This window comes from Mobula birostris, chromosome 9, assembly GCF_030028105.1.
Source record: "Mobula birostris isolate sMobBir1 chromosome 9, sMobBir1.hap1, whole genome shotgun sequence".
In the NCBI taxonomy this organism is placed as follows: domain Eukaryota; kingdom Metazoa; phylum Chordata; class Chondrichthyes; order Myliobatiformes; family Myliobatidae; genus Mobula; species Mobula birostris.
In genome coordinates, this window is record NC_092378.1 from 19,991,661 (window position 1) to 20,019,246 (window position 27,586).

The 27,586-nt window shown below is 40.2% G+C and overlaps 1 protein-coding gene across 13 annotated transcripts in view; it reads right to left on the minus strand.

Annotated features, from left to right (window-relative positions):
• Window positions 1-998: 998 nt before the first annotated feature.
• Window positions 999-27,586, minus strand: part of LOC140202572 (suppressor of tumorigenicity 7 protein homolog) — a 205,620-nt gene continuing 179,032 nt past the window's right edge. For 10 of the 13 annotated variants that reach the window (XM_072267583.1, XM_072267586.1, XM_072267588.1 and 7 more), the window contains 9 exons: window positions 25,781-25,935; window positions 23,497-23,594; window positions 22,699-22,813; window positions 16,429-16,501; window positions 15,535-15,637; window positions 15,014-15,164; window positions 8,938-9,030; window positions 7,189-7,328; window positions 999-1,311 (listed from right to left, as the gene is read on the minus strand). In XM_072267583.1, the coding sequence (XP_072123684.1) occupies window positions 1,216-1,311; window positions 7,189-7,328; window positions 8,938-9,030; window positions 15,014-15,164; window positions 15,535-15,637; window positions 16,429-16,501; window positions 22,699-22,813; window positions 23,497-23,594; window positions 25,781-25,935 (1,024 nt within the window). In that variant the 3' untranslated portion in view covers window positions 999-1,215. Of the gene's footprint in view, window positions 1,312-2,727; window positions 2,781-7,188; window positions 7,329-8,937; window positions 9,031-9,518; window positions 9,613-15,013; window positions 15,165-15,534; window positions 15,638-16,428; window positions 16,502-22,698; window positions 22,814-23,496; window positions 23,595-25,780; window positions 25,936-27,586 lie in introns of those variants that run through there. The other 3 variants (XM_072267590.1, XM_072267585.1, XM_072267595.1) reach the window with 3 other exon arrangements.

Genomic DNA, 27,586 nt, shown 5'->3' on the forward strand with positions numbered 1-27,586 from the left:
GTATTAACTAAAGTTCTGGGCTCACCTGCTTAACTAGACCTCCTCTTAATACCACCAGTACTCAGAATCTTCCCAACTCGCAGCTCCAGTAATTTGCTAAGTAACATGCTCTGGTGAAAGTAATTTTCTCAAGTTCCTCCCTCCCTTATAATTCCTGATTTACAGCTATTTCGGGAATGTTAAGTATATTATCTACAGTGAAGAAAGATGCAAAATATCTAATTCATCTATCCTCTTAATTTCTAAGTTTAATCACCAACTCATTTTTGAAAGGGTAAACACACTTTCACTCTTTCCTTTTTAAAATATCTATATCATTAAACATATATATATGTGTGTGTGTGTGTGTGTACAAATGTTTGTATTTAAATATCTGTATTAAACATCTGTTTTCACAATTGTAGCTACAGTTCTCACATTTATATCTACGTGTGCCACGGTAGTGTAGCAGTTAACACGACACTATTACAACTCGGGGCAGTTCTGGAGTTCAGAGTTCAATTCCGGTGCTGTTCTGTAAGGAGTTTCTGTACGTCCTCCTCATGGAATGCATGGGTTTCCTCCGGGTGCTCCAGTTTCCTCTCACAGTCCAAAGATGTACCAGGTAGGTTAATTGGTCATTATAAATTACCCTGTGATTAAGTTAGGGTTAATCAGGGTTGCTGGGGCAACATGGGTCAAAGGGCCGAAAGGCCTACTCCACACTGTATAACTAAATAAAGAAACAAATCACTGAGATTTTCATCTTGCACTTAAAGTGAAAACTTGTTAAGTTCAAAATGTATACTCACGCTCTACTTCCACCCCTTCTCATCTATCCCAACTTACTCATCACTCCCACACAGACAAAACTAGCTCTGTAAAATTATCCGACTGCAGGAGAGCCTGTGTTCCCACAGGGCAGGAGGCAATATGAAAGACACAGATTCTTCACAAGAGAATCTTGAAGAAATGTGCTCTTGTATTACACAAAAGTTAAACTTTATTTTTGTGTTTTTTTTATTTTTGTAGAATTTTGCTAATGGCAAAATAATAAAATAGAACAACGACAACTTTGTTTGGTACAACATAAAACATGTCCACATGAGAACAAAACATAACATATAGAGTCTTTAATTCAGATTTTCATCCATTTTATCATGCTGCCTTGCATTCTGCAAGATATGAGCTTGGCACAGGTGTCATGGCAACCAGTTTATCACAAGTCCTTTCTTCTTAGATTCGTGTCAATTGATGCCATAGGCTAGAAGGCAAGATGCTTTCAACCTTCTCCATCACAAAATTCAATGGAGCAAACAGAGTACTGAGAAACTGCAGGGAAAAATAATGGAAAATCCTGTTTAAGGAGAGAGTTAAGCGCAGAAAATAAACATTAAAAAACACAAAGCAAACTTGAGATGTGTATTCAAGAAAATAGTTCTGCCATTAATTTAATTCAAACAATTATAGATCACTTTAGCATTCATACAAATTAAAAAGCTCCATGTACTCCGCAACCTTACTCTACAACAGATGCACCTACTATATGTTTTATTCTACAGAAAGCATTGCAGTGAACCCAGTCTAAACATTTAGTGCTAATCCGAGAGATTCTGCAGATGCTGGAAATCTTGAGCAATGCACACAAAATGCTGGAGGATCTCAGCAGGTCAATCAGCATCTGTGGAGGGAAATGAACAGTCAACATTTTGGGCCAATGCCCTCATCAGGATCTGTCCGATGAAGGATCTCAGCCGGAAACATCGACTGTTTATTTTCCTCCACAGATGTTGCCTGACATAATGGTGACTTTTTCTTGCTGATATATTGACTGTTCAGCACTGTCATTGCTACAACACTTTGGATGAGGGGGCAACAATGGAAGAGAAGTCTCCTGGTATCTCTGTTAAATTTTTCCTTAAGCATTAATTTTCCTTTAACATGCCCACGCTCTTGTCAACTAAAGCAACTTTTGGCTGCAAATCAGTGAATTCAGGTTGAGAAGAGATATGGAATAAAAAGGATGTGATAACTTGCTATTTTCATAAATGCACACACAAGATGCTGGAGGAATTCAGCAGGTCAGGCAGCATCTATGGAAAAGAGTAAACAGTCAACGTTTTGGGCTGAGACCCTTCATCAGGACTGAATGATGACGGGTCTGGGCCTGACATGTTGACTGTTTATTCATTTCCATAGATGGTGCCTGACCTGCTGAGTTCCTCCAGCAATTTTTGTGTGTTGCTTTGGATTTCCAGCATCTGAAGATTTTCTCGTGTTCGTGATTTTATTAGATTCTCCTTCATTTTAGACATCACTGATAACATGTAAGATCATTTGGTGATTATTTGAGGAAGTACTTTGCTAATTGTTCAAGATCAGGCTCCTAATTCCACAAGCTAATCAACAGATTAGTTTGAAAACCGTTAATCACTAGCACTGCATTAATTACCCTGTTGTTAACATTAGATTTGAATGCTAAAAGTGCTAAATCCAATTATCAAGTGAGAACATGATATATTAATTTTGCAATTCTAACAAAACTCCAGGCTGTTCCAGTCGTCTCTAAATCCATGGTTTGAGACACAACTTACTGGGGAAGAACGACAGAAGAAAATTGAAGTGCAAACAAGGAGAGAGAAAAAAGTGGGCACATTTGTAAACTGGAGTTGAATGTTTAAATATTTAAAAGCCCCACAGGCACTAAAACATGTCCTTCGCAGTCCACACATCCCTTCTTCTGTTTACCTGAATGGATCTGAAATCGCCTGTGCTTCTAGATTTTGCAGCAGGATCTACCCCTGGGGGAAGTAAACACAAACACACCCATGGGCCAGAGTGATCTGTTGTCATGGTGATTGTTACCTCCTTGAGGTTGCTATCCAAAACCAAGTCGAAACTCTCCTTAATGCCCCCATGAACGAACATTTTCCCAAGGGACGCAACTCAAAAATGCATAAAATAGTGGAAATCCCACGGCAACACATATAAAATGCGAGAGGAACTTAGCAGATCATGCAGCCTCTACAGAGAGGAACAAACAGTCAATGCTTCAGGCCGAAACCCTTCATCAGGGCAGGGGAAGGAAGCCAGCCCAAAACGTCAACTATAGATGCAGCCTGACTTGCCCAGTTCACCCAGTATTTTGTCTGTATTTTTTCTTCATCTGCCCACCATCTATGAGCTTCTGCCATTAGAATGTAGGTGACATCAGTTCCGCATGATTGACATAGAACAAAGAACAGTAAAATATTGGACAGGTCATCCGGCCCAAAGGTCAGCATAAATTTGGACAGGGCATTCGGCCCATGATGTTGTTCCAGTCTTGATGCCAATTTATATTAAGTACCTTCCTCCTGCATATTATCCATATGAGTCCATTCCCTTCATATTCACGTGACATCTGGTGAAAGTGCTCCCACTTGTTTAGGATGGAAAAATTTCATTCGTAGCAGAGGACAGGAAAATTGCATTAAGTGCAACATTTAACTGACCTTTGCCCCTTTGCCTCTGCTTCGCACTGGGTACATTTTTATTTTGGGTGTTCAACACAAAATTAAGTTATCAACAGATTCTCCCAATAAACTCCACTGAGCGGCACAGTGAAGGGTTGAGTAGAGGAATACTGACCACAAACCCATCAGATTTATGAATCAGTTCTTGCAAATTAAATACCCATTGAGATACCAAAGTGGGAACGAGGTGTAGAGACGACACCTGAATGGTTAAATCCTGAAGTGTTGTTAAGGATTCCTACCACCCATTCCACAATCTGTTCAACCCACCACCGTCAGTAAGGAGGTACAGGATTATCAGGACTAGGGGATCAACAGCTTCTTCCCCTAGGTAGTGAGACTGTGAGTTCGTTTGGATGGCCAGAAAAAATAGCTAGAATGGTGTTGGGGGAGAAGCGAGTGAGGAGGCTCATTGTCCATTTTGTAGCTGCTACATGAGCTCATCGGTACTGGTGGGCGGGAAATTAAACTCACCACACAGATCAAGGCAGCAATTACAAACTGCTACTATGCTTCTCAAACCGTGACACTCAATTTATATTCATCTCCTGTGCTCAGTGTCAACATTTGAAACATTATCATCTATTCATTATAGATCCAGTTGTAATCACTGTTCTTCTGACCTCGCTCCACATTAACATTGTAAACTTACTAATGAACAAAGCATAGACAATTAAATAAAAAACCTACAGGCAGGCAGCTCCCAAAAGCACCATTGTCTGTCAAGAGGTCTATTGAAAATATGGTCCTGCTGTCCGTAAAAGATTTCTTTACTGGTGAAAAGGTTACTGCACAAATAGCAAAAGGTCATGGTCCTGACTGACCAGCAGCATCTAAGTTTTGGCATTCCAATTCCCTACAGTATGGCCAGCTGCCACTGTCTCTTTAAGATTCAGACTGCCAATTATTGCCTGCACATTCCTTCATGGAAAGTCTGTACTTAACTGCCTCGTGCTGAGCACTCAGTGCTCAATCACAGGAGTTTCATTTCTAGTACTATGGTTTGTGATTTTTTTGCCTTTGGATTCTGGTTTTGTTGTCTTGTTCATTTTGAGCCTAAGTCTAAGTCTAAGACTTTACTCTGCACTTGGGTTCACCACTGTCCGTAGGTCTTTCGTTACACAAAATGCCTGGGGTTATTCAGCATGTTTAAATTACAAGAGTTCTCTCACTGCCAAGTGTCCTATCCCATCTGAAGGCTGCTGAACAACCATATCCGGCAGCATTAAAGCACAAGGAGCAGCCTATCAAGTTCAAAAGTCCTATATAAATATTTCTTCAATAGAAAGCCTTCTGTAATTTTATTATGTAAGTGTTATGTTTAATTATAAAAATGTGCATGAAAGGCAAAATCCAACAATTACTCCACCACAGGTGTCAGAACTAGATCTTGAGATGAGTAATGTCAAGTGGCAGGTTGGGGATACGTCTCTACTAAAGGAGGTGTAAGGCACTCCTTCCCTCCACTAGCCTGCAGGTCACCCTTGGACAAGGTGTAGCACCTGCTTCGTTCTCTGATCAGAGTCAAGCCAATCCATGGGAGGAGCTGGTGGATGGTCAGCTGGTGCACATCACAAGTCCTGGTTGTGCGACCACTGAGGGCAGACAATCTCTGAAGAATATTGATAAAGGCTGTGGTCACCTGTCTTCTAAAGACACTGCCTAGAGGAAGGCAATGGCAGACTACTTCTGTGGAACAATTTGCCAAGAGCAATCACAGTCATGGAAAGACCATGATCGTCATAAGACACGGCACATAATGATGATGTCATATGGCACGGCACATAATGATGACGATGAATATGGGAAGTAGTGAGAAAAGTTAAAATTCATTAAGTAGAGTCACTAAGAAACTGATCTCCACTGTGATGACTCATTTCTAATCATCTGTACATTCTCTCTTTGTACTAACTGTAAATCAATATCAAACTGCTTGCACTGAATAGTGCCTTTAGTACAATAACACATCCCAGCCCTTTTATAACTGCGCTTCAAATAAAGCATAACAACCACACAGCCCATTACTGTTTGCTTCCTGAACTTGGCATCTTGCTGCAACTAACTTACATCTCTCATCTGCAGAGTTAAAAGCCATGCTAAAGTCTTCACACTCAAAACACTGGACAACACTGTGCCTATGAGAGAGTGTGTCAGAAATTACAATATCTACCCCACGATTTTAGAGACAGATGGACACTTGGCACGCAGTCTGTTTATTCTAATCATTGAGATTCTAAGCAATATTCTGCTCAAGATTCACAGCTCACGCAATGAACTAAGTACAGCCAAGTCATAAAGGTGAAAACCTTTGATCTGACTTCCCTTGATCTCTCAAAATGCCCATTATATCTGTGTGCAATTTTTATAAGAATGCCCTCATGTGAAAAGAAATAAAAACAAAAACGAGAAGCTGGTAATTATGTAGTCCTGGGCTGGTAAAAACCTCAAGGTTTTGTGGCATTTATGCAAATCACCTCTGCACATAAGGGTGGCTACACAAAAGGTGTCCAGTTTAGCAAGGGTGGTCAGAAACATAAGGGTAACATCAAAAAGGACTTTAATGACATAAGGTAATTCTGAATTGTTTGCTGATTCTATTTCCTAATGCCACTGAACTACAAAGGCCCTGCACTAACATCTGCATCCCATCAAGACAACTTGCAAACAGTTCATTCAAAATCAATTTTAATTAAACCTGAAGAAAAAGGTTAATGATTCCTATTAATTTATGCCATAGCTATTCCAGTTTTTAAGCAGATGATCGATCACTTTCTTGCTTGAAATAACGCACAAATGCACAACACCTTCTTAATAGCAGTGACAGAGATTCAGCTATCTTTCAATACGTCATTGTAAACAGCTACTTCAGTCACATTGCTGCCAAATCAATTCTTAAGTATCTACTTCAGAAGAGGCATTTGTGTTTGACCCAGTTTAGCCTTATTGGAGTTTGTGCTATCAGCTGAGGTAAAGGTTAGTGAAAGATCAAAGAATTGTGATTTTGATATGTCTACAGTATTCACAAGGGTTCTTTAGGCACCCACGCACAGACATCATCACTTTGCAGTCAAGAGAACTTCTATCAGTAGACTTATTGAGTAACACAATGGACACACACTACTCCGGACACAAAAGTCAAAAACTATACACCCAGGGCTCAGGTGGTTTAATAAGTTAAGGTCAAAGACTTTCATGTGGTGACCTGGGTTCAAATTCTGTCAAAACTTTGACATCAGAGCACAGCTGCTACCTGAGATTGAAGACTATGTGGATTAAATTTGTCAGCTCAAGGTTCTTTGGTTCGTATGATAGGTAGTTTTTGTTAAAAAGAAATTGCCTATCGCAAGAAACTCCAGAAGCTCTTTACAATGCCTCAACTGCAACAGTTTTGACCTATTTAAACTTCTTTTAATGGGCATCCAACCTCTGACGCACACCTCCATTACATAACGTAAGGAAACAACATCATTCTGATGCTGTGACCAACCAGCTTCTTTGTTAACTAAATCTCTGACCATGATCCACAAAGAAAATTTCTCAAGATCTCGGAATACAATCAATATCACAGAACATAAAATGGTTATACTTGTACTGCAGACCACGTTTGTGAAAAGCATACTTTAGCGTGGTAGAACTGGTAAGTACAAAACAAAAACTAGTTTACAGTGTTAAAAGGATCTAGACGGGTACTTACAGCTTTTGCAAAGACTCCCATGAGCTCTGGAAACTGATGTGTGAGGAGAGCCAGCATAGCAGTGAAAGAGCACAGGCCTGCTGTGAACAGGATGAAGAACGGCAGCTCCTTCTTGGGGTACACTGAAACTTCATGAAACGCTGGATATGAACAGACAGCATCAGATAGGTATAGAGAGAGAAATAGATGGAAAGAAATAAAGACCAGAGATGCACAAAAAAAAACAAATAAAAATAGAATCAGGTACTCAGAAGCAGTGAATCAACACAGGAAGAAATAGAAACCAAGAATACAATGTGACATTTTACAGAAGTGTGACAGGAATGAATGCAGATATATAAACATACAACTCAAATATGTGTTGTAAGTAATATGAGAAATTCATCCTGATTTAATTTAAATATTTTACATTCAAAGACAGATTGATGGGCTGAATGGCCTAATTCTGCTCTGTGTCTTTTGGTCTTATGAAATCACAGATACAGCTCGACTCAACACAATTTAAAAAGGATAGAAAAGTGGAATAATTACTAAGGTATGATAAAGGGGCAAAGCAGCAGCAACACAATAAGGTGCTATTTTGTTAAATGTAAGAGTATTCTTAATTCTTTATGTTCCATCTGTTTAATAAAGCAACCATCTAAAGTATACTTCAAAGTTGGTTTATGATCTGTTAATACAGGGAACAATGTCACAAAGATGTGAACGTCCTTTATGGAAAGTTTAGGGATAAGAACAATGAGGGTGGTGGTGGTGATGGGAACAGGTTGTATCTTGTGGCACCTTTAACTTGAGGTGCTTCCAGAGGAACTTCAGTTGTATTTATGAAAAAGAGAATGGAACTCTGAGATGAAAGAGATCAAGGGGGCGATGTAAACTTGGTCTGGGTGATGGCTTTGACATTGTTCTAAAGGAAAGGCGGCAGAGCAGATTAAGGAACAAATTCCAACAAAATGCAGATTGCTGAATTGAGTCATCAATAATTAAATGAAAGCTGTTTCAACACATAGTCACAATTTATTGATCCCGGGGGAAATTGGTTAAATTGGTTACAATTTTACAACACCTTACAAGATAAGAGTGCTGGAATATTCAGCAGTGGGCTAATGGGAGGAGCACAGAGCTGAAGAAGATCACATGGCAGCTTAGAGTAAGAACGTAATGAATTTAAAGATGAGGTTTCGAACTTCAGTTCAATGCTTTGAGCAATTACAAAGCAGAAGAAAGATTAATTTAAGCTTTCAAAACTGTGCGTCTTAAGAAACATTCAACCTGTCCAACCTTGCTACTTTATCCCCATTTCAATTGACTAACTACTGGATGGGGAGTCCATGTAATTTGGTGGAAACGAGACTGATGGATCATTGGCACAGAATATGTAGTTATTAATGTCTGGATACAGAATACTTGGACACAGGTTGTGAAGGACTCATAGATTGTATTTTGTGTGAACAAAGCAATAAATGTGAAGTAATACATTTCAGTAATAAAACAAGGAAACTAAAAAAAGGTAAAACATTTATAAGTTGAAGAGGGAAGAGATACTAATGGAAGTATATTAGTATTAATGTTAGGGAATGGGGACAACCCGAACAACGAAGTTTATTGGAATATCAGGGCTATTTTGTATGGCGTTTGAAAGTGACTTATTTACGTAAAATCAATAAATCAAAATGTGGAACGAACAACCAACACTATTTTAACAAAATTTTGAGGTAAGCAGAAATGTAGATTACTCTATGAACTTACATGGTAGCAGTTCTCTGTCAGCAGTTTCTGTGCAGATTGGATATGGATAAAAAAGGTGACCTTTTTCCAAGGGATAGGGGATCATTCGGAATGCTGAGGAGAGATTATTACTGTATAAATAAACTAAATTACTTGCATTTTAAAACATTTTACTATTTTTACACTTATTCCCCTTCCAGTGAAAGCATTTTATCTATTCACTTATTTATGAAGCTCACAAAAAGTGAAGTATAAAGGGTGTTTAATAGAGAACTCTAGTTCTTTAGTATTTTAACTTGCTCTGTAAACATGGTCTTAATCTTTTGAGAAATTCAAACATGCATTTACTTTTAAATTCTGGGGACAATTGCTTCATATGGCTTTGAACATACAGGTTTGACATCTTTGAGGATTTCATAACATCTTGGGACTTCATTCACTGGAGTGTAAGAGAATGAGGAAGTGATACCACAGAGGTGAATCAGGCAGCACGGCAGTGTAGTGGTTAGCACAACGCTTTACAGTACAGGTGATTCCCGCTGCTGTCTGTACGGAGTTTGTACGTTCTCCCCGTGACTGCGTGGGTTTCCTCCTGGTGCTCCAGTTTCATCCCACAGTCCAAAGGTGTACTGGTTGATAGGTTAATTGGTCATTGTAAATTGTCTAGGGTTAACCGCTTGAAGGGCCCGTTCCAGGCTGCATCTCAATAAAAATAAAAGTAAAATCATGAGGGATGTGCCCAAGGCCAGGAGATCAGGAACTAGAAGTCAAATGTTTAGGGAGAGATTTCATAAGAACCAGAGGGGCAGCCTATTGACACAGTAGGTGGGCCTTAGGCTGCCAGATGAAGTGGTTGAGGAATTTAACAACATTTAAAAGGCACTTGAACAGGTACATGGATAGGAAAAGTTTAAATTGGACAAATGGTAGGATAGCTTAGACAGGAACTTTAGTCAGCATTGATCAGTTGGGCCAGACGATCTGTATCTATGCTGTACAATTCTACAGGCTCATGGCTGATCTCTTACCTGTCCCCACGTCACCCTTTGACTCACATTCCCCAACATGACTGTTTTTTTTAAATTCTATCAAATTCAAACTTGAAATTAACAACAATTTAGTATCACTTGCCATTTGCCAGGCTAAAACAAAAACAAATTTCTTTCAGCCTATGTTTCCAAATATGACTGCTGGGAGATCCAGGTCTAACCCTTATTTTCTGTTAAGCTTCTCAACAGTTTCCCTATTTCTGCCCTATTGGTTCCCCTAAGTGTCTAAAAATTTCAGTCAAATCTCCTCTGAATTCAGGAAACAACAGTCCTTGTATCTGATGTTTGTCTGCTGGGGGGAGGGGGTTGATGTTTTATTTTCTTTGAATGGGTTTTATGGTTCAATGTTTCGTGGCTGTCTGTGGTGAAGATGAATCTCACGGTTGTATACTGCATACATACCTTGATAATAAATGTACTTTGAATCCTTGAATCCTCAGAAAATTTCACTTGCAATTTAACATTTGGAGTCCAGATTTTTTTTTCTGGAAATCAACACAGTGCTGCCTTTGAGGCAACATATCTTTCCAAAGGAGTAGGCCAGAATTGCTCACAGTGCTGCAGCTCCGGTCCAACCAACACATTGCACTGTTGTACCATAACTTCTTCCTGTTGAATTTCAATTCTCTTATCAAAGCCAGCATTCCATTAGTTTTCCTTAACAACTGACTCCAACATCTTCCCAACCACTGAGGTCAGGCTAACCGGTCTAATTTCCTTTCTGTTGCCTTCCTCCTTTGCAATTTTCCAATCCTCCAACACCATGCCAGAGTCCAATGATTTTTGAAAGATCATTGCTAATGCCTCCACAATCTCTAAAGCTACCTGTCTCAGAACCCTAGGGTGCAGATCATCTGGTCCGGGTGACCTATGCACCTTTAGGTCTTTCAGCTTTTGAGCACCTTCTCCCTTGTAAAAGTAACTGCACTCATTTCTCTTCCTTCACACATTACAACACCTAGCATATTCCTAGTGTCTTCCACAGTAAAGACTGATGCAAAATACTCATTTAGTTCATCTGCCATCTCCTTATCCCTCATTATTATTTCTTCAGCCTCATCTTCCAGCAGCCCTCTATCCACTCTCATCCCTCTTTTATTTTTTACATACTTGAAAAAGCTTTTACTATCCACTTTGATATTGTTGCTAGCTTGCTTTCATATTTCATCTTCTCCCTTCTAATGATTCTTTTCATTGCTCTGTAGATTTTTAAAAGCTTCACAACCCACTAATTTTTGCTTTTTGTATGCCCTTTCCTTTGTTTTTACATTAGCTTTGACTTCCCTTGTCAGCCACAACTGTACTATTTTGCCATTTGAGTATTTCTTCGTTTTTGGAATAGACCTGTCCTGCACCTTTCTTATTTTTCCCAGAAAATCACACCATTGCTGCTCTGCTGTCATCCTTGCCAGCAGCTCCTTCTAATTTACATTGGCCAACTAGTACCACTGTAATTTTTTTTACTCCACTAAAATACTGCTGTCAGACTTTACTTTCTACCTATCAAATTTCAAGTGGAACTCAATCATATTGTGATCCTTCTCCTCCTAAAGGTTCCTTTACCTTAAGCTCCCTAATCACCTCCGGTTCATTACATAACATCCAATCCAGTATAGCTGACCCCCTAGTAGGCTCAATGGTAAACTGCTCCAAAAAGCCATCTCCTAGGCATTCAACAAACTCGCTTGCTTGAGATCCAGTACCAACCTGATTTTCCCAATCGACCTACATGTTAAAATCTCCCATGATTATCATAACATTACTCTTTTGACAAGCCTTTTCTATTTCCTGTTGTAATCTGTGATCCACATCCTAGCTACTGTTGGGAGGCTTGTATATAACTGCCAATAGGGTCCTTTTACCCTTGCAGTTTCTTAACTCAACCCACAAAGATCCAACATCTTCTGATCCTATGTCACAGTTCCATGAGTGTCAACTTTAGTTCCATGACTTTCAAAAGTGCCAGTTGGAAATTTGTGTGAATAATATTCACTGACACTTGACTAGTGCTTTGGTTGTCTATTTATATAAGAACAATCAAGTGAAGTTTATGAGTCACTGCTGACAAATTCAGTTCGATAGCTCAGTGCTTTTGTGTATTCAATTTGTCATTCTTTAGCAGCAAATAATTCCTCATTTGCCACTTTAATAATTGAACACTTGAAGAAATTAGTATTAGGAACACTAAAGTTAACTGTAGAACTGAAAGGTGTTGTATTAAGCCAAGGACTCCTCTGCATCTTTACTGTGAGCTCACTAACAAAATCTAATGAATGTGTGAACTCCTACACTTGCACAGTAGATACAAGCTAATGGCATAGAAAGTTAGAGCAGGACTGATGTGATATCAAGAGCTGGCTTTGGTCTGTTCATGCTTAATTACCACCTAAGAACTGCAGCTGCTGGAAACCCGAAATAAAAACAGACAATGCTAGGTACACTCAGCAGGACAGGCAGCATCTTAGGACAGAGAGACAGGTCAACATCCAAGCCTAAGAACCTGCGTCTGATGAAGGCTAAAGATTAGGGTTAGATCTTTAGAGCCTTAGGGTGTGAGTAAAAACCCTCATTATACAGAGAATGATTCTGATCTAAGCACTTTAAAGTGTTTGGAGGAAAACATGGGAGAGATGTCAGAGGTACGTCCTTTAGACAGAGAATGGTGAATGTGTTGCCAGGTTGAGGTCTATGAATGAGGGAAGAGTTAGATTCATCTTAAGAGTAGGGTAAAGGGTCAGCACAACATTGTGGGCTGAAGAACCTGCACTATCATGCTCTGCCACAATGATCAGTGGAAGCAGAGTTAATCAGGCACTCTAGTGGGAACTGGATTTGGAGAATAATCTTCAGAGCTACAGGGAATGTGCAGGAAAGCTGTTGTTCTCTTAAGAGATTTCACGGACGTGATGGGCTAAGTTTCCTCTATCAGTGTCAAAACGTTTCTGTTCCATGATTCTAAGCCAGAGAATGTTTCTAATAAAGTGCAAGCATAAATTGCTCTTCCAATTAATTTGACAGGAAATTAGACAGAAGCATTTTCAATTTAAGCAAGAAACACTCTAGGGCCCACACAAACAACCGAACAACTCATATCATCAGCTCAGACCCGAGTTGGGTTCTGGACCGAAATCAAAAAAGAAATAATAATCGCTTACTCAAAACCAGTGAAATAATTTTGATTTAAAGAAATAAAAAGTTTGTGGAAAGGAGAATGACCTCTCTTAACATCTGCAGACTAAACAATTCCCTTTGCACTCCAGGGATTGTCCACTGGGTCAGGTTGCCATTGAAGTTTGTGGTAACTAATCAATGTCCGCCTGAAGAAAGAAGACACAATCTATATCGCCACCAAGTGGCTAACACTGGAAGAGCCACTGTTGCAATAACTTTCATCTCAAGCAGTTGTTGAAGCAAAAGTATATCCCGTAGAGAGTCATATGCAACTTCGGCAATTGAAAGTATTTTTTGAATTGTAGCACCGGTCTATTTAGATTGAGCTGAATGGCCTAATTCTGCTTTTAAGTCTTTTGAACTTTTGGTCTTAATGAACAGAAGATCCATTCTAGTTTTGTTGACAGGATAACTGGTCTATGAATATTGCTCTTCGAAACAGTCCCACCGAATCCTTTATAACCACCTGATAGGGCAGAACAGGCATGAGTCTTAATTTCTCAACCAATCTATGGCATCCCAACAGTACAGGGGCCCCTCGGTCTACACAGTGGGATGGAACTTGAACCTACATTCTTCCAGTACAGAGATGGAGTTCTTCTTTTGCTGATTTCGCTACTAGCATTTAGGGCAGCAATGACGGTCCTCCATCTTTGGCAACATTCACGGCTTCCTTCATTGTGTCAGTAGCTTCCTCTCAGCTTACTGTCAGTCAGGCAAGGAATACCATCGCACTCAGATGTAGAAGGACTCTCACTGCTGTTTCTGTAACAATTCTGTTTTATAGTCAGGGTTTTTCGGCCCTGATCCGAGCCTGCGAACCTGGAGGACCAGTGGACCGCTCTTAGCCTGGCCTCTGGCTTTTAACCTGTTTGGCATGGGTGACCCCCCCCCAAGAGCCAAAGCACGGGGCCCTGACTCCAGCCAGCATAGCTCTCCGGGTCATTGAGGCACGCAACCCACCAAACCTCAAAAAGGTTGTGGTCCTCTCGGAGGACAGAGATGAAGTGTTACTATATGATTTTGTATGATGAGCAAAACTCAGAGTGGGGCACTTCCGTAACAATTGCTGGAGAAGGACCTGCTCTTCTTCTGAGCAAATTACCTGTGTGTCGATGCCCCAAGCTTGAAGGATTCTAGGATGGAGAACGATGCAGAAGTTTAAACAAAGGGGAAAAGTTTCAACAATGGACCTGGATGCTCTGGAGAGTGCTGGCAAACGATGAATGCATATTGCTTGCTACACCACACAGCTATTGTGTAAGGACAGTCACAGGCCATGGATGTTTTTGTAGGACCTCACCCTGCACAGTCACTGTTGAGTTTCATGCATTACTACGGTGACCACACTTCTAAACCACTGCATTGGTCAAAAGCATTCTGTCATATCCTAAAGGACATAAAAGAAGTGTGCCAATTCAAATATTTATTTTCTTTCTTACAAATGGAAAAAATGAACGATTTCAAAAGGAGACAACAGAAGACCTTTTACTTAACAGGTAATAATTAGATTAATCATCAGTCGATGCACTCTTAACTAGATCAGTGGGAGAAATATGTTATTTATTTAGGGAAAGAAAGTATCACTGAACTAATAAAGTACACTCTCTATGCTGGTGGTGTAGTGGTATCCGCACACAGACTTCGGAACAGGAGGTCCTGAGTTTGAATTCTGCCAGCTCTTTGCATGCTTTGCATTCATGCCGGGTTGAACGTCAAGCTAGCAAATCGCCCTCATAAGGAACAGAAAACCGCTAAAGAAACAGCAAGGTTGTCACCTGATGTGCTAAACAAGGCGCGCAGGGAGGATCTTTTTACTAATAAAATACACTGGATTGGGACTAAGTAGCTCAGATGAACAACTAAAAGATACTTACTTCCCTCCCAAGTACAATGTAATAAGTTGAGGGCTCCTTCTACCCGCTTCCAATGTTGAAGATGGAAGAATGCATATGCTATTGCTTCACTGTCCCCTCTCTTCAGAATGTGTTCTGGTGGCAGTATTAAACTTTTCATTTCTAATAAATACTAAAGAAAAAGTATTTTTTTAATATAATTATACGGGAAAACCACACAATGTGAAAAAGTTATTCATTTAATCATATGCCTTTCAGAGTGAACTAAAATGCCCAATCAGTTATTCCATTTTCAGACATCATTCTTTACACACAAACTGAGAGTTAATTTAACTGCGGGTTTTAAGCTGACTTGACACTCACAGCAACTTTCCTCACTGCCTTCCAACCCCACAGTTAGTAATGATTCGTTTATAATGAATTCTCTGATGGCTCACTCTTAAGAGACTGCAGGTCAATGCTACTCACAGAAGCATTACTAAAAGCATTCCCAAACAAAGCTATTGGAACGAGAGCTAATGGAGAAAATAGCAGCGACTCACTTTGGGAACGTGTGGGTTAAACTCTACTGCTCTGTGTATTGCTTCTACTGCATTCATCTCTGCAGTGCTGAGCCCTCGCCTGGAGGCAGCCTCTGGTGAGAATCTAGAACAGCAGCAAAACGGTTCGTCACAATTTATATAAAGCCCCGTGAAACACTGACAAAAACACAATATGACACAGAGCTCCCAGAAATCTCATAACATGGGAGAGGGACTCAAATGTTCAAATGCAGAAAATGGCTATGCTCAGACTCCACAGAGATCTAATGTATGTCAAAGACTTGTCCTGAAATATTAGGAGTCATATTAGGAGCTGAAGATTCATAACCGCTGCCACAACAATCAAACATCCTGCATTTATTTAGAAAGAGACTTCCAACTTTTATTTTAATGTACACATAACCTAATCGGGTGGTGGGGTGGCAATACTGTATGTCTCTACAGTAAGGCGCTCCTTTCCTCTGCTAGCCTGCAGGTCACTTCTGGGCAAGGAGTAGCACCTGCTTAGTCCCCTATCAGGGTCCAGAGAAGCCATGGGAGCAGGTGGTGGATGGTCGTACGAGCAGCTGGTGCATATCACAAGTCCTGGTTATGTAACCACTGACGCCAGGCAGGCAATCTCAGAACAGTATTGATCATTGGTCACGGCTGAGGTCACCTGTCTTGTAAAGACACTGCCCAGAAGGCAGCAATGGCGAACCACTTCTGTAGAACAATCATGGTCATGGAAAGACCCTGACTGCCTACATCACACAACATGGCACATAATGAACAAACGAACATATTTTGGCATTCTTGGCAAAGAAATATATCATATCTGCTCCCCTCTATTTTTTTTATTAGAAATTTAATTCTCCACTTTTTACTAATGTTAACATTTTCAAGGATACTTACTTGTCAGAGACTGCTCTTGCTTTAAGTAGTGCAGCTGTATAACATATTGTTGCTGACTTTGGAAGGCTAATATCTATTACAAAAGGGAAATAAAAGCAAAGATATTTGATAGTGGTACACACAACAATCTTCCACTTAACAATACAATGAATGTTTCCACAAATATTTGATCTTCATTGGGTTGATTTGCTTATATATTAATTCTCTCAACTGATCCAAAACACAAAACATTATGCAGAAAAATTCCAATAAATAATGTATCGTCTTGGCCACATTGTGCTGCTTATTTGTGATGCCTTTATTAACTCATGGGTTCAAATGTGTTGACTATTTCCATAAAAGTTTGGAAATTTTGTAATGCTAAATTGCTGCAGATTAAAACAAAACTGCAATCTGTCACTCCGTACTTATCAGGCAGCACACATTTGATATTTTGCCACTTTTCAAATATTAGCCATGCACGTCCAGTTTAGAAGTGTATTTGGGAGCTTGGCAGTGCATGCAGCTCTGGGTGGCAAGTTTCGTAGCATTCATACGCTTTATCATAGTACGACTCATTAAGCACTGGAAAATGAGGAATATATGTACTAAAATCACTATTATGGAATTCCTGATTAATATCCCAAAATCAGTTCAGATTGGGGTCATGAGACAAAGGCTGGAATCCAAATACTGCTGATCTTCTGCACACAAATTGGAATTACTCTGTAAACGTGAACATTTTTTCTTAATGGCCAGATATGTCAAGTGCTTTCCTGGCAGAATGTGCATGCTTTTGCAATGATTTCTTTTACTATACTCTGGTGTCACAGTTTGCAAACTGCCTGCTTGGCATTCTGCATAGAGGGTCTGAAATTCACGTCTTTTCATTCTTTTTCATCATTCAGTTCTTTTAAAATCGATTTTCTTAGAATTCTTCACCTGGTAATAAACACAATGTGTGGAATCAGATTCAGAATCACTGGCACAGGTCATGAAATCTGTTGTTTTGTAGCAGCAGCATAGTGCAACACATAACAATAAAAAAAACTATAAATTACAATCAGAATCAGATTTAATACCACAGATGTGACATCTGTTAACAGCAGCAGCAGTATAATACATGATAATATAGAAAAAATACACGAATAAATCAATTAAAGTATATATTTGTACATTAAATAAATTAAAAAATAGTAAAAACAGAAATAATATTAAAAAAGTGAGGAGGTGTTCATGGGTTCGATGTCCATTTAGAAATCGGACGGCAGAGGGGAAGAAGCTGTCCCTGAGTCACTGCGTGGGTGCCTTAAGGCTTCTGTATCTCTTTCCTGATGGTAACAGTGAGAGAAGGGCATGCCCTGGGTGATGGGGGTCCTTAATAATGGACGCTGCCTTCCTGAGACACCGCCCATGATGCCCATGATGGAGCTGACTGATTTTACAAGTTCTGTAGGCTTCTATCAATCCTGTGCAGTAGCCACTCACCAACCCCGACCCCCAAACCAGACAGTGATGCAGCCGGTCAGAACGATCTTCATGGTACATCTGTAGAAGTTTCAAGTGTTTTAGGTGACAAACCAAATCTTCGCAAACATATCGAAATATAGCCTCTGTCTTTATAGCTGCATTAATATGTTGGGACCAGGTTAGATCCTCAGAAATCTTGACACCCAGGAACTTGAATTTGCTCACTCTTCCCACTTCTGATTCCTCTGTGAGGATTGGTTCATGTTATAAAATTATATATATATTAAATATGTAGTGCAAAAAGAGCAAAAAACAGTGAGGTCATGTATATGGATTCTTTGTCCGTTCATAAATCTGCTGGTGGAAAGGAAGAAGCTTTTCCTAAAACATTAGATGTATGTCTTCATGCTCTTGTACCTCCTCTTTGATGGCAGCAATGAGAAGAGGGCACGTCCTGTGTGATGGGGGTCCTTAATGAGAGGTGCCGCCTTTTTGAGGCATCACCTTTTGAAAATGTCCTCGATACTGGGTAGCCTAGTGCCCATAATGAAGCTGGCTGAGTTTACAATTTTCTGCAGCCTTTTCAGATTCTGTGCAGTGGCCCCTCCCCCTCCATTCCAGACAGTGATGCAAGCAATTGGAATGCTCTCCACAGTACACAGAAATCCATGGCACATTACAGGCCCTTCAGCCCATAATGCTGTGCCGACTATGTGACCTACTCTAGAAACTGCCTGGAATTTCCCTATCCCACTTTCAAGGAATTCTAGATCCGTATTTCCAGATCACTTGTAGGAATTTGTGAGTGACTTTGGCGACATGCCAAATCTCCCCAAACTCCTAATGAAATATAACCGCTGTCACGCCTTCTTTGTAACTGCATCAATATGTTTTGGGCCCAGGATAGATCCTCAGAGATGATGACACCCAGGAACTTGAAACTGCTCACTCTTTCCACTTCTGATCCCTCGATGAGGACAGGTGTGTGTTCCCTCGACTTGCCCTTCCTGAATTCCTTGGTCTCACTGATGTTGAGTGCGAGGTTGTTGTTGCGAAACCACTCAACCAGCTGATCTGTCTCACTCCTGTACGCCTCTTCATCACCATCTGAAATTCTGCCAACAATAGCTGAGTCGTCAGCAAGTTCATAGATGGTGTTTGGGATGACCTAGCTGCACAGTCACGGGTGTAGAGAGTAGATCAATAGGCAAAGCATGCAACCTTGAGGTGCAGTGGTGTTGATTGTCGGTGAGGAGGATCCACACTGACTGTGGTCTCCCAGTGAAGAATTCAAGAATCCAGTTGCAGAGGGAGGTACACAGTGAAAGTGATAGTGCTAATGCTCACACACAAAAGCAAAGCACCAAATATTTTAAATCCTTTATTTTGTTATTTTCCCCCTCTACTCTGTACCTCTGAGTACATGCCATCAACATTGCTATAGGCCAGGGGTTTCTAACCCTTTTTTATGCCATGGACCATTACCATTAACCAGGGAGTCTATAAACCCAAGTAGGGAGCCCCTGCTATAGGCAATGAATTTCAATCACTGAGAAGATTGGGGACAAGTCCAAATTCAACCTTCAAACTAATAACCTGGCGATCTTTTCTCTTCCCTGATTCAAGGGTACTAGAAGCAATTGCAATACTTCGCTTGAGTATCTTTCGTGGCGTGACTAGCAAAGACTTCCATAGTCATGGTTGTTTACTACTTTAGTTTGCTGAATTAAAATGTGTAGCAAATGTACAGTCAGAAAAACAGTTCTCTTGATTAAATACTAAAGGGAAGCTACCTTGTCGTAAAACCAAATGAGCTAAAGATTAATGTCACCTTGACAACAAACAGACATTAACATGACAGAAACTAACAGGCCTGCAAACTGGCACTAGTTGGCAACATTACAAAGAATAATACCAAAATGTGACGCAAATAAATGCAGATACAGAGGTTCCAAAATACAAGTGAAATAACATTGTCCTTTTCCATGCATTGGGTCATTCCTACAAACAACTATTTGGAAAATCCTTTTCCAATGTAGATTGAACTTCAGAAATTGGATTCATGATGTCACTAATTAAGCCATGCTCCCATGAATACACAGCAACAGCAAATATCAAGTTTGTTGCTTAGCAATGCACATAGCTACAAAGATATCAACAATAACTTTGAAGAAGGCGAATGCAATATTGGCATTCATTTCTAGAGGAATAGAGTATAGGAGCAGGGATGTGATGTTGAGGCTCTATAAGGCGCTGGTGAGACCTCACTTGGAGTACTGTGGGCAGTTTTGGTCTCCTTATTTAAGAAATGATGTGCTGACGTTGGAGAGGGTACAGAGAAGATTCACTAGAATGATTCCGGGAATGAGAAGGTTAACATATGAGGAACGTTTGTCCACTCTTGGACTGTATTCCTTGGAGTTTAGAAGAATGAGGGGAGACCTCATAGAAACATATCGAATGCTAAAAGGCATGGACAGAGTGGATGTGGCAAAGTTGTTTCCCATGATGGGGGAGTCTAGTACGAGAGGGCATGACTTAAGGATTGAAGGGCGCCCTTTCAGAACAGAAATGTGAAAACATTTTTTTAGTCAGAGGGTGGTGAATCTATGGAATTTGTTGCCACAGGCAGCAGTGGAGGCCAAGTCATTGGGTGTATTTAAGGCAGAGCTTGATAGGTATCTGAGTAGCCAGGGCATCAAAGGTTATGGTGAGAAGGCGGGGGAGTGGGACTAAATAGGAGAATGGATCAGCTCATGATAAAATGGCGGAGCAGACTCGATGGGCTGAATGGCCTACTTCTGCTCCTTTGTCTTATGGTCTATGGTCTAATAACATCTTTGGGGGGAATTTAACATCAGAATATTTGAGCCCAGAACTATCAAATCTTGCTTATTGTTTCAAACCAGTATACTTCAAGTAGGTCCTGCACTGAAAGAGAATTGATATCTAAAACATATAAGGGCAGATGAAATCACTTCTCAAATTATACCAGGAACAAGAATTACAAATTAATTGTATCTCCAAGATTTCACAAAAAGTTATCAGACTGATACTGATACAAGTATACTGCACAGATACTGATGAAGGGTCTCGGCACAAAACGTCGACTGTGCTTCTTCCTGTGGATGCTGTCTGGCCTGCTGTGTTCCACCAGCATTTTGTGTGTGTTGCTTGAATTTCCAGCATCTGCAGATTTCCTCGTGTCCACAGATACTTACTGACTTTGGTTCTAGCAGTTTCAATTTTTATCAAAAATTTGAAGCAATTTCCTTCAGAACAAGTCAATTCTAACACAGATTGTGAAGTCTAGGCTGTTACAATAAGATTAACTGTACTTATCTTCCAGTCCTATTGACTCAAGTCTCTTTGCTTTCCAATTCCCCATCTCTCCCATATGTAGTGCTGACAAGCAGGCATTTCTTAACTATTTTTAGTTGGTCTGAGGAGAATCAGTATATTGGTTTGACAGAAATCCAGATAAGCACATTATTTCATACAACAGTCAAGAAGCAGAGTTAATTACATTAGTGTAGGACAGGAACAACAAAAGCCAGGATTGGATAAGGATGACAAGTTTTCTTCTTCAAATAATGTTAGTAAACCATTTGGGCACTTAAAACATTCCAACGAGCTCACTATCATATTTACTGATAACAGCTATTTTACTTCTAAACTATAACATTTGAATCTTTCTATCAGAATTACTAATTTAGGACTTTTAATGACTTGTCCAACAAAATAACTGCAAAATGCTTGTGATACTTTCTACCTGGTCACTGATGATCTTTTCATTGTCAACACAAAGTTAATATTATTAGAAATAACTTCAGGCACATCTGCTGTGCTAAACTGGAAAAATCACCACACAATTTTGTGCTAAGGCATTCAGCCTAAAAGATTCCATATTCAATACCTTCAACCTCAGTAAGGATTATCGCTCTACCATTTGCCTCAACAATCCTAGGTTAGAGAGAGAAAAACATTGAATGGATTAATGAATTGTCTGCTAACCAGGAAGGACTAGATAGAACTGTCTGCTATCCAGGAAGGACTAGATAGAATTGTCTGCAATCCATGAAGGACTAGGTAGAATTGTCTGCTATCCAGAATGGGATGCTGGAAACTTTACACTTGGAAAGGTTAGATGAAGCCATGTATGTTTCTACCATTGTCCCTTCAATGAGTAAATTGCTTGCAATATGAGAATCTGGTTACCCTTTTAAAGTGAGGGCATGTGGTTATGCTAATGAAGAGCAGCCAGATTCAGTGGAGCAATACCTTTAGCAAGAGTCTACAACTGAAGAGAGCAGGGGAGGAAATAGTGGAAAAGAGAAATCCTCTGCAAATATATGTGCACAGAACAGCAGCTTCAATCCATTTGGGACGAGAGGGGCATATTCTGTACTTATTGGATCACGGTAGTGTAGTGTTTAGCACAACGCTTTACAGTACAGGTGATCCAGGTTCAATTCCCACTGCTGCCTATAGGAAGTTTGCATGTTATCCCCGTGACCGCGAGGGTTTCCTCCAGGTGCTTCCGGTTCCCTACCACAGTCCAAAGACGTACCAATTGGTAGGTTAATAGGTCATTGTAAATTGTCCAGTGACTAGGCTAGGATTAAATCAGGTAATCACTGGGCAGCGTGGCTTGAAGGTCCGGAAGGACCTATTCCATGCTGTATCTCAATCAATCAATCATTAAAAATTATTATGAAGTGCTTTAGAATGATTTGCTGACACAATACAAAAGAAAATTATTATAAAAGAAGAACCACAAAACATCTTTTCAACTTTATTCCAGGTTGTCCAAGGACTCACCATCATATTTAGCTAATACTGCTTGCACGTCAGCGTAGGCTTGTAACTCTAAAAGTGCCTCCAGTAAATTTTCATGAATATTAAACATGCTGAGGAGAGGGAATTCCTTCATCAGCTGCAAAGTAACCAAACTCAGAGTTACATAGCGGAAGAGGAAATAATATACAGTTTAAAAAAGGAAATTGTAAACTAAGTTGGCATATTTTGAGTTATGGGTTTTCGACAGTTCAGAATGTTCTCCACTTGTATTAAAGGTTGTAGTAAACTTTGGTTGGAGTTTGTATACTGTGCTGATTCGGCAGTGTATCAATGTACTATAACAGATATAGAGTAAGTTATTCTGTTAGCTAGTTTTTCAAAAACTCTGAATTTAAACTTAATGGCTGTGAATAACATATTTATTTCTTAGGAACACTTGCCGACTGTCCACTGTATATTGTCAGGGTCTAAAATTGTTAATGTTTATCATTTACAAACCTTTAGTTATTGAACAGAAAAACACAATCATTGTGCACTAAAACACAATTCTTCTTACAATTAGAAACCAATAAGTTGTCTGCAATTGCTCAGACCGATCATGAAGGTGAACATCAAGTGTCGGTATGCATTGAAGTTGTTTTCTTTCATGATATTTCAATTGCATGGATGCCAGAATCTACATTAGCCGTATATAGGTGGTAGAATCAGTCATCAGGTTTTCACATTGCACTACCTTTCAGATTTTTAAACATTTTAACACTATACGCAGGTGCAGCAAGCCTTGCTGGTATTATGCTGTTAATTTCCATTTCTACTCACATCTCGCATCATTTTTACAGCTTCTCTTGTCCTTCCCAGTTTTCTCGAACACATCGCCAATCTTCTTTTAATATAAACTAACACGTTTGTGTCTCGCCCTGAAAGACAAGCATCGTGTATGCAAATGCATATTTCTGTTCGAGAAGACAGCCATTAAATGAAAAACAATCTCTCACACCTAATTACTCAATAATAGATCACAATAATAGATTAGAAAGATCTAAATAGAAACATAAATAAAAATGTCATCGTGATCAGAATATATTTCACAACTCAGGTTAATCATGGCTGCTTTTTCTCAAGATGAAGATGAGTAAGCTGAATGTATTTTAACATAGCAATAACAAGGTTGTGATCAGATACATTTGCCATTACCACAACTCACCACCTTATAATCTCATCATCGTTTCTTTGATTCAGGCTGGTTTAACTACTTTCTTACCTGCCTATCACTTCCCCCTGGGTCCCCTCCTCCTTCCCTTTCTCCCGTGGTCCACTCTCCTCTCCTATCAGATTCCTTCTTCTCCAGCCCTTTACCTTTTCCACCTATCACCTTCCAGCCAGCTTCCTTCCCCTCCATCCACCTTTTTATTCTGACGTCTTCCATTTTCCTTTTTGGTCTTGAGGAAGGGTCTCAGCCCGAAACGCTGACTATCTATTCACTTCCACAGATGCCGCCTGACCTGCTGAGTTCCTCCTGCATTTTGTGTGTGTGGGGCTTTGCCTTAACTACCTGTTTTTCCCAGGTTGATCTAAGCTCCACACCATAACAAAGCTTCAAACAGTTATTCCTTGGACTCCTATACAACATATGCTTCATTTGGTTGTCTGGAACAGAACAAGAGGAAGGGGTTGCTACCTTCCCTTTCCCTCTTAAGTACTAAATTACCAAATTAGTTCATTGTTGCCACATGTACCTAGGTATAGTGAAAAAGTTGTCTCGCATACCGTCCATATAGATTAACTTATTATAACAATACACTGAAGTAGTACCAGGTAAAGCAATAGCAGAACACAGAATAAAGTGTTAAAAGACAGAGAAAGGGCAGTGCAGGTCAACAGTAAAGTGCAAGGCTATAACCAGCTAGATTGCAAAGTCAAGAATCCACCTCATCGTACTAGGAAACCATTCAATTGTCTTACAACAGCAGGATAGAAGTTGTCCTTGAAGGTGGTGGTCGGTGTGCTTTCAAAGTTTTGTACCTCCTCCCTGATGGGTGGAGGAGAGGAGAGAATGTCTGGGGTGGGAGGGATCTTTGATCATGCAGGCAGCTCTAAAAAGATAGAATTTTTAGTTTTCTAGTGCCAAGGCTTCTAAATAACATATTCTTATGGGATGCTGAGCAAATATGTTATGAAAGAGTGAAAAATAAATGCACAGCATGCTGAGGAGGGAAATGAAACAGGACATCATTCCAATAAGCAAGTTATAGTCAGTCTTGTGAATGGCAATAAAAAATTCTGCATCTCCACATAGATTCAATCTATAACATTCTAATGGTCTTAACAGTAAAATTATTTAACTATGTTATTCATTTAATTTTCAACAGACTATTGTAAACACAGTGGTTGTTTTATTATTCCATATAACATTTTCTGCTTCACCTTTTTTTTGAAGAGATAATCAATTGCTTCCTAAGTAAAGATTAAATGAATGTAGCAAATTTAGGACGGGATATTAATACTCATACCAGTCAGCCTTGAGATTCAAGATGTTAAAAGATACTATGAATGTGAAAATTCTGAGGTTAATTTAAACCTTGTTTGGTGTTCAGGACACTTTGAACATCAATATCTCAGCCTGTGCCTCACTAATACTCCCATCACCTTGGAAGTAACTCGCTAACAGGAAAAATCCTTCACACTATTCCCAGAGAGATTTGTGTCATCTATCTCTATCTCCCTACATTTTCTGAACTTGAGGGCGACACTGGATTCTCAACAAATGTATTTAAATAAGCAGTTTCTTCTCAGTGAGAGGTCTCCAATTTCTAGCCCTTTGTTTCGAGGTTCAATTGTGCAATTGTTCTTAGCACCTTGGCTACATCCTGCCGGCACTTACATTTCTGTCATAAATATTGTGGACACAAGGTCTGCTCCATAATCACCAGCAACAGTCCCCACTACTGTGATTCTTACATTTCCTATTTTGTCTAATCCACATTATGACCTTCTGCACTCTCTAGCCAAAAGCTCCAAGAAATGAAGAGACCTTGAGAGAACCAAAATTGAAATAATTTGTTGACAATCAAAGGCGGGCAGTTTTAGTCTGCATGGTACTTACTGTGTTGTGCTTCATACTGCGCTCCGTGATGCTGCAGTTGTTGACTGCGTCTGTAACAGACCTCTCCTGCCTTTAGTGCTTGCTTAAAGAGTCTTTCTGCTTCCACAATGGTAGTAGCTTCTTCTTCAGCCAAAAGAATGTATGCAGTTGCACATCTGTGAAAAGATTCATGCCTTATTACACTTAGACCCTTCTGAAATTGCTTCACTGATAATGTTATAAAATAGCATTTGTTTTTATAAACTGATTTGTTTTCAGGATTTGGCTGTCAGAGGAAAAGTCAAGATCTATAGGTCATGTGTCACTGAAACCTTCATTCACTCTACCAAAAGTGCACTGGCTGCACAGTTACTCACCTAGGTTACATGGACGGCTCCTCTCACATCTGAGACCTCCGGCATTAAACCTATAACCTCCACCATCAATAGGTGAAGAGCAGCAGATACACAGGATACAACCACCAGCAGACTTCCCTCCACAAACCTGACCTGGAAATGTAATATCATCTTCACTGGGACCAAATCTGGGTATTCCCTCCCCAAAAGAGCCTTGAGGGCACCTTCACCAGAAGGACTGCATCAATTCAAGGTGGAGGAATGCCACTGCATTCTCAGAATTAGTAGGGATAGACAATAGATGCAGACCCAATGAGCAGCATTCACATTCTGCAAAATGCATTTTTGAAAAAATATCCTTCAATAGTGTGGTTGGCTAGGCCATTAGTTACTGCCCTGTTACACCACTGGCATTTAGGGCAGCAATGATTGCCCTTAGGATTCTTTATTGCTGTTTCTATAACATTTTTTTTTGACCAGTGAGCCCTGAGCTGCGCCCCCGAACCTGGAGGACAGGTGAACCACTCTTAGTCTGGCCTCTACCCTTTGCCCTGTTGGACATGGGTGACCCTACCAAGTGTCAAAGCACAAGGCCCTGACTCCAGCCAACGCAGCTCTCCAGGCCATCAAAGCACCCAAGCCTCCAAATCCTACGACAAGGTCGTAGCCCTCCTGGAGGTGGCTAGGCCATTCCAGAGGGTCAATCGGAGATACGGAGGCAGACGTAGATCGTACTAGGAAAATAAGAACAGATTTCCTTCCTTAAAGGACTTCATTAGCTTAAAGGTCTTTGGCCTTGGTCAACAAATGTAAGGTTGATTCTGCACTCTCAGCAGTGGTCTCACATAGAACAGTACAGCAAAGGAATTGACTCTTTGGCCCACAGTGTCTATACTGAACACAATACAAAATTAAACTAATTCTCTTCTACATGCACATGCCTCCATTCCCTGCACATTCATGTGACTATTTAAAATCCTCTTTAACCTCACTACCCCCGGCAGTCTATTCCAGGCATCCAGCACCCTCCATGTAAAAAAAAATACCTACCCAACACACATAAAAGTTGCTGGTGAACGCAGCAAGCCAGGCAGCATCTCTAGGAAGAGGTGCAGTCGACATTTCAGGCCGAGACCCTTCGTCAGGACTAACTGAAGGAAGAGTTAGTAAGGGATTTGAAAGTGGGAGGGGGAGATCCAAAATGATAGGAGAAGACAGGAGGGGGAGGGATGGAGCCAAGAGCTGGACAGGTGATTGGCAAAGGGGATACAAGAGGATCATGGGACAGGAGGTCCCCCTCCTGTCTTCTCCTATCATTTTGGATCTCCCCCTCCCCCTCCAACTTTCAAATCCCTTACTCACTCTTCCTTCAGTTAGTCCTGACGAAGGGTCTCGGCCTGAAACGTCGACTGCACCTCTTCCTAGAGATGCTGCCTGGCCTGCTGCGTTCACCAGCAACTTTGATGTGTGT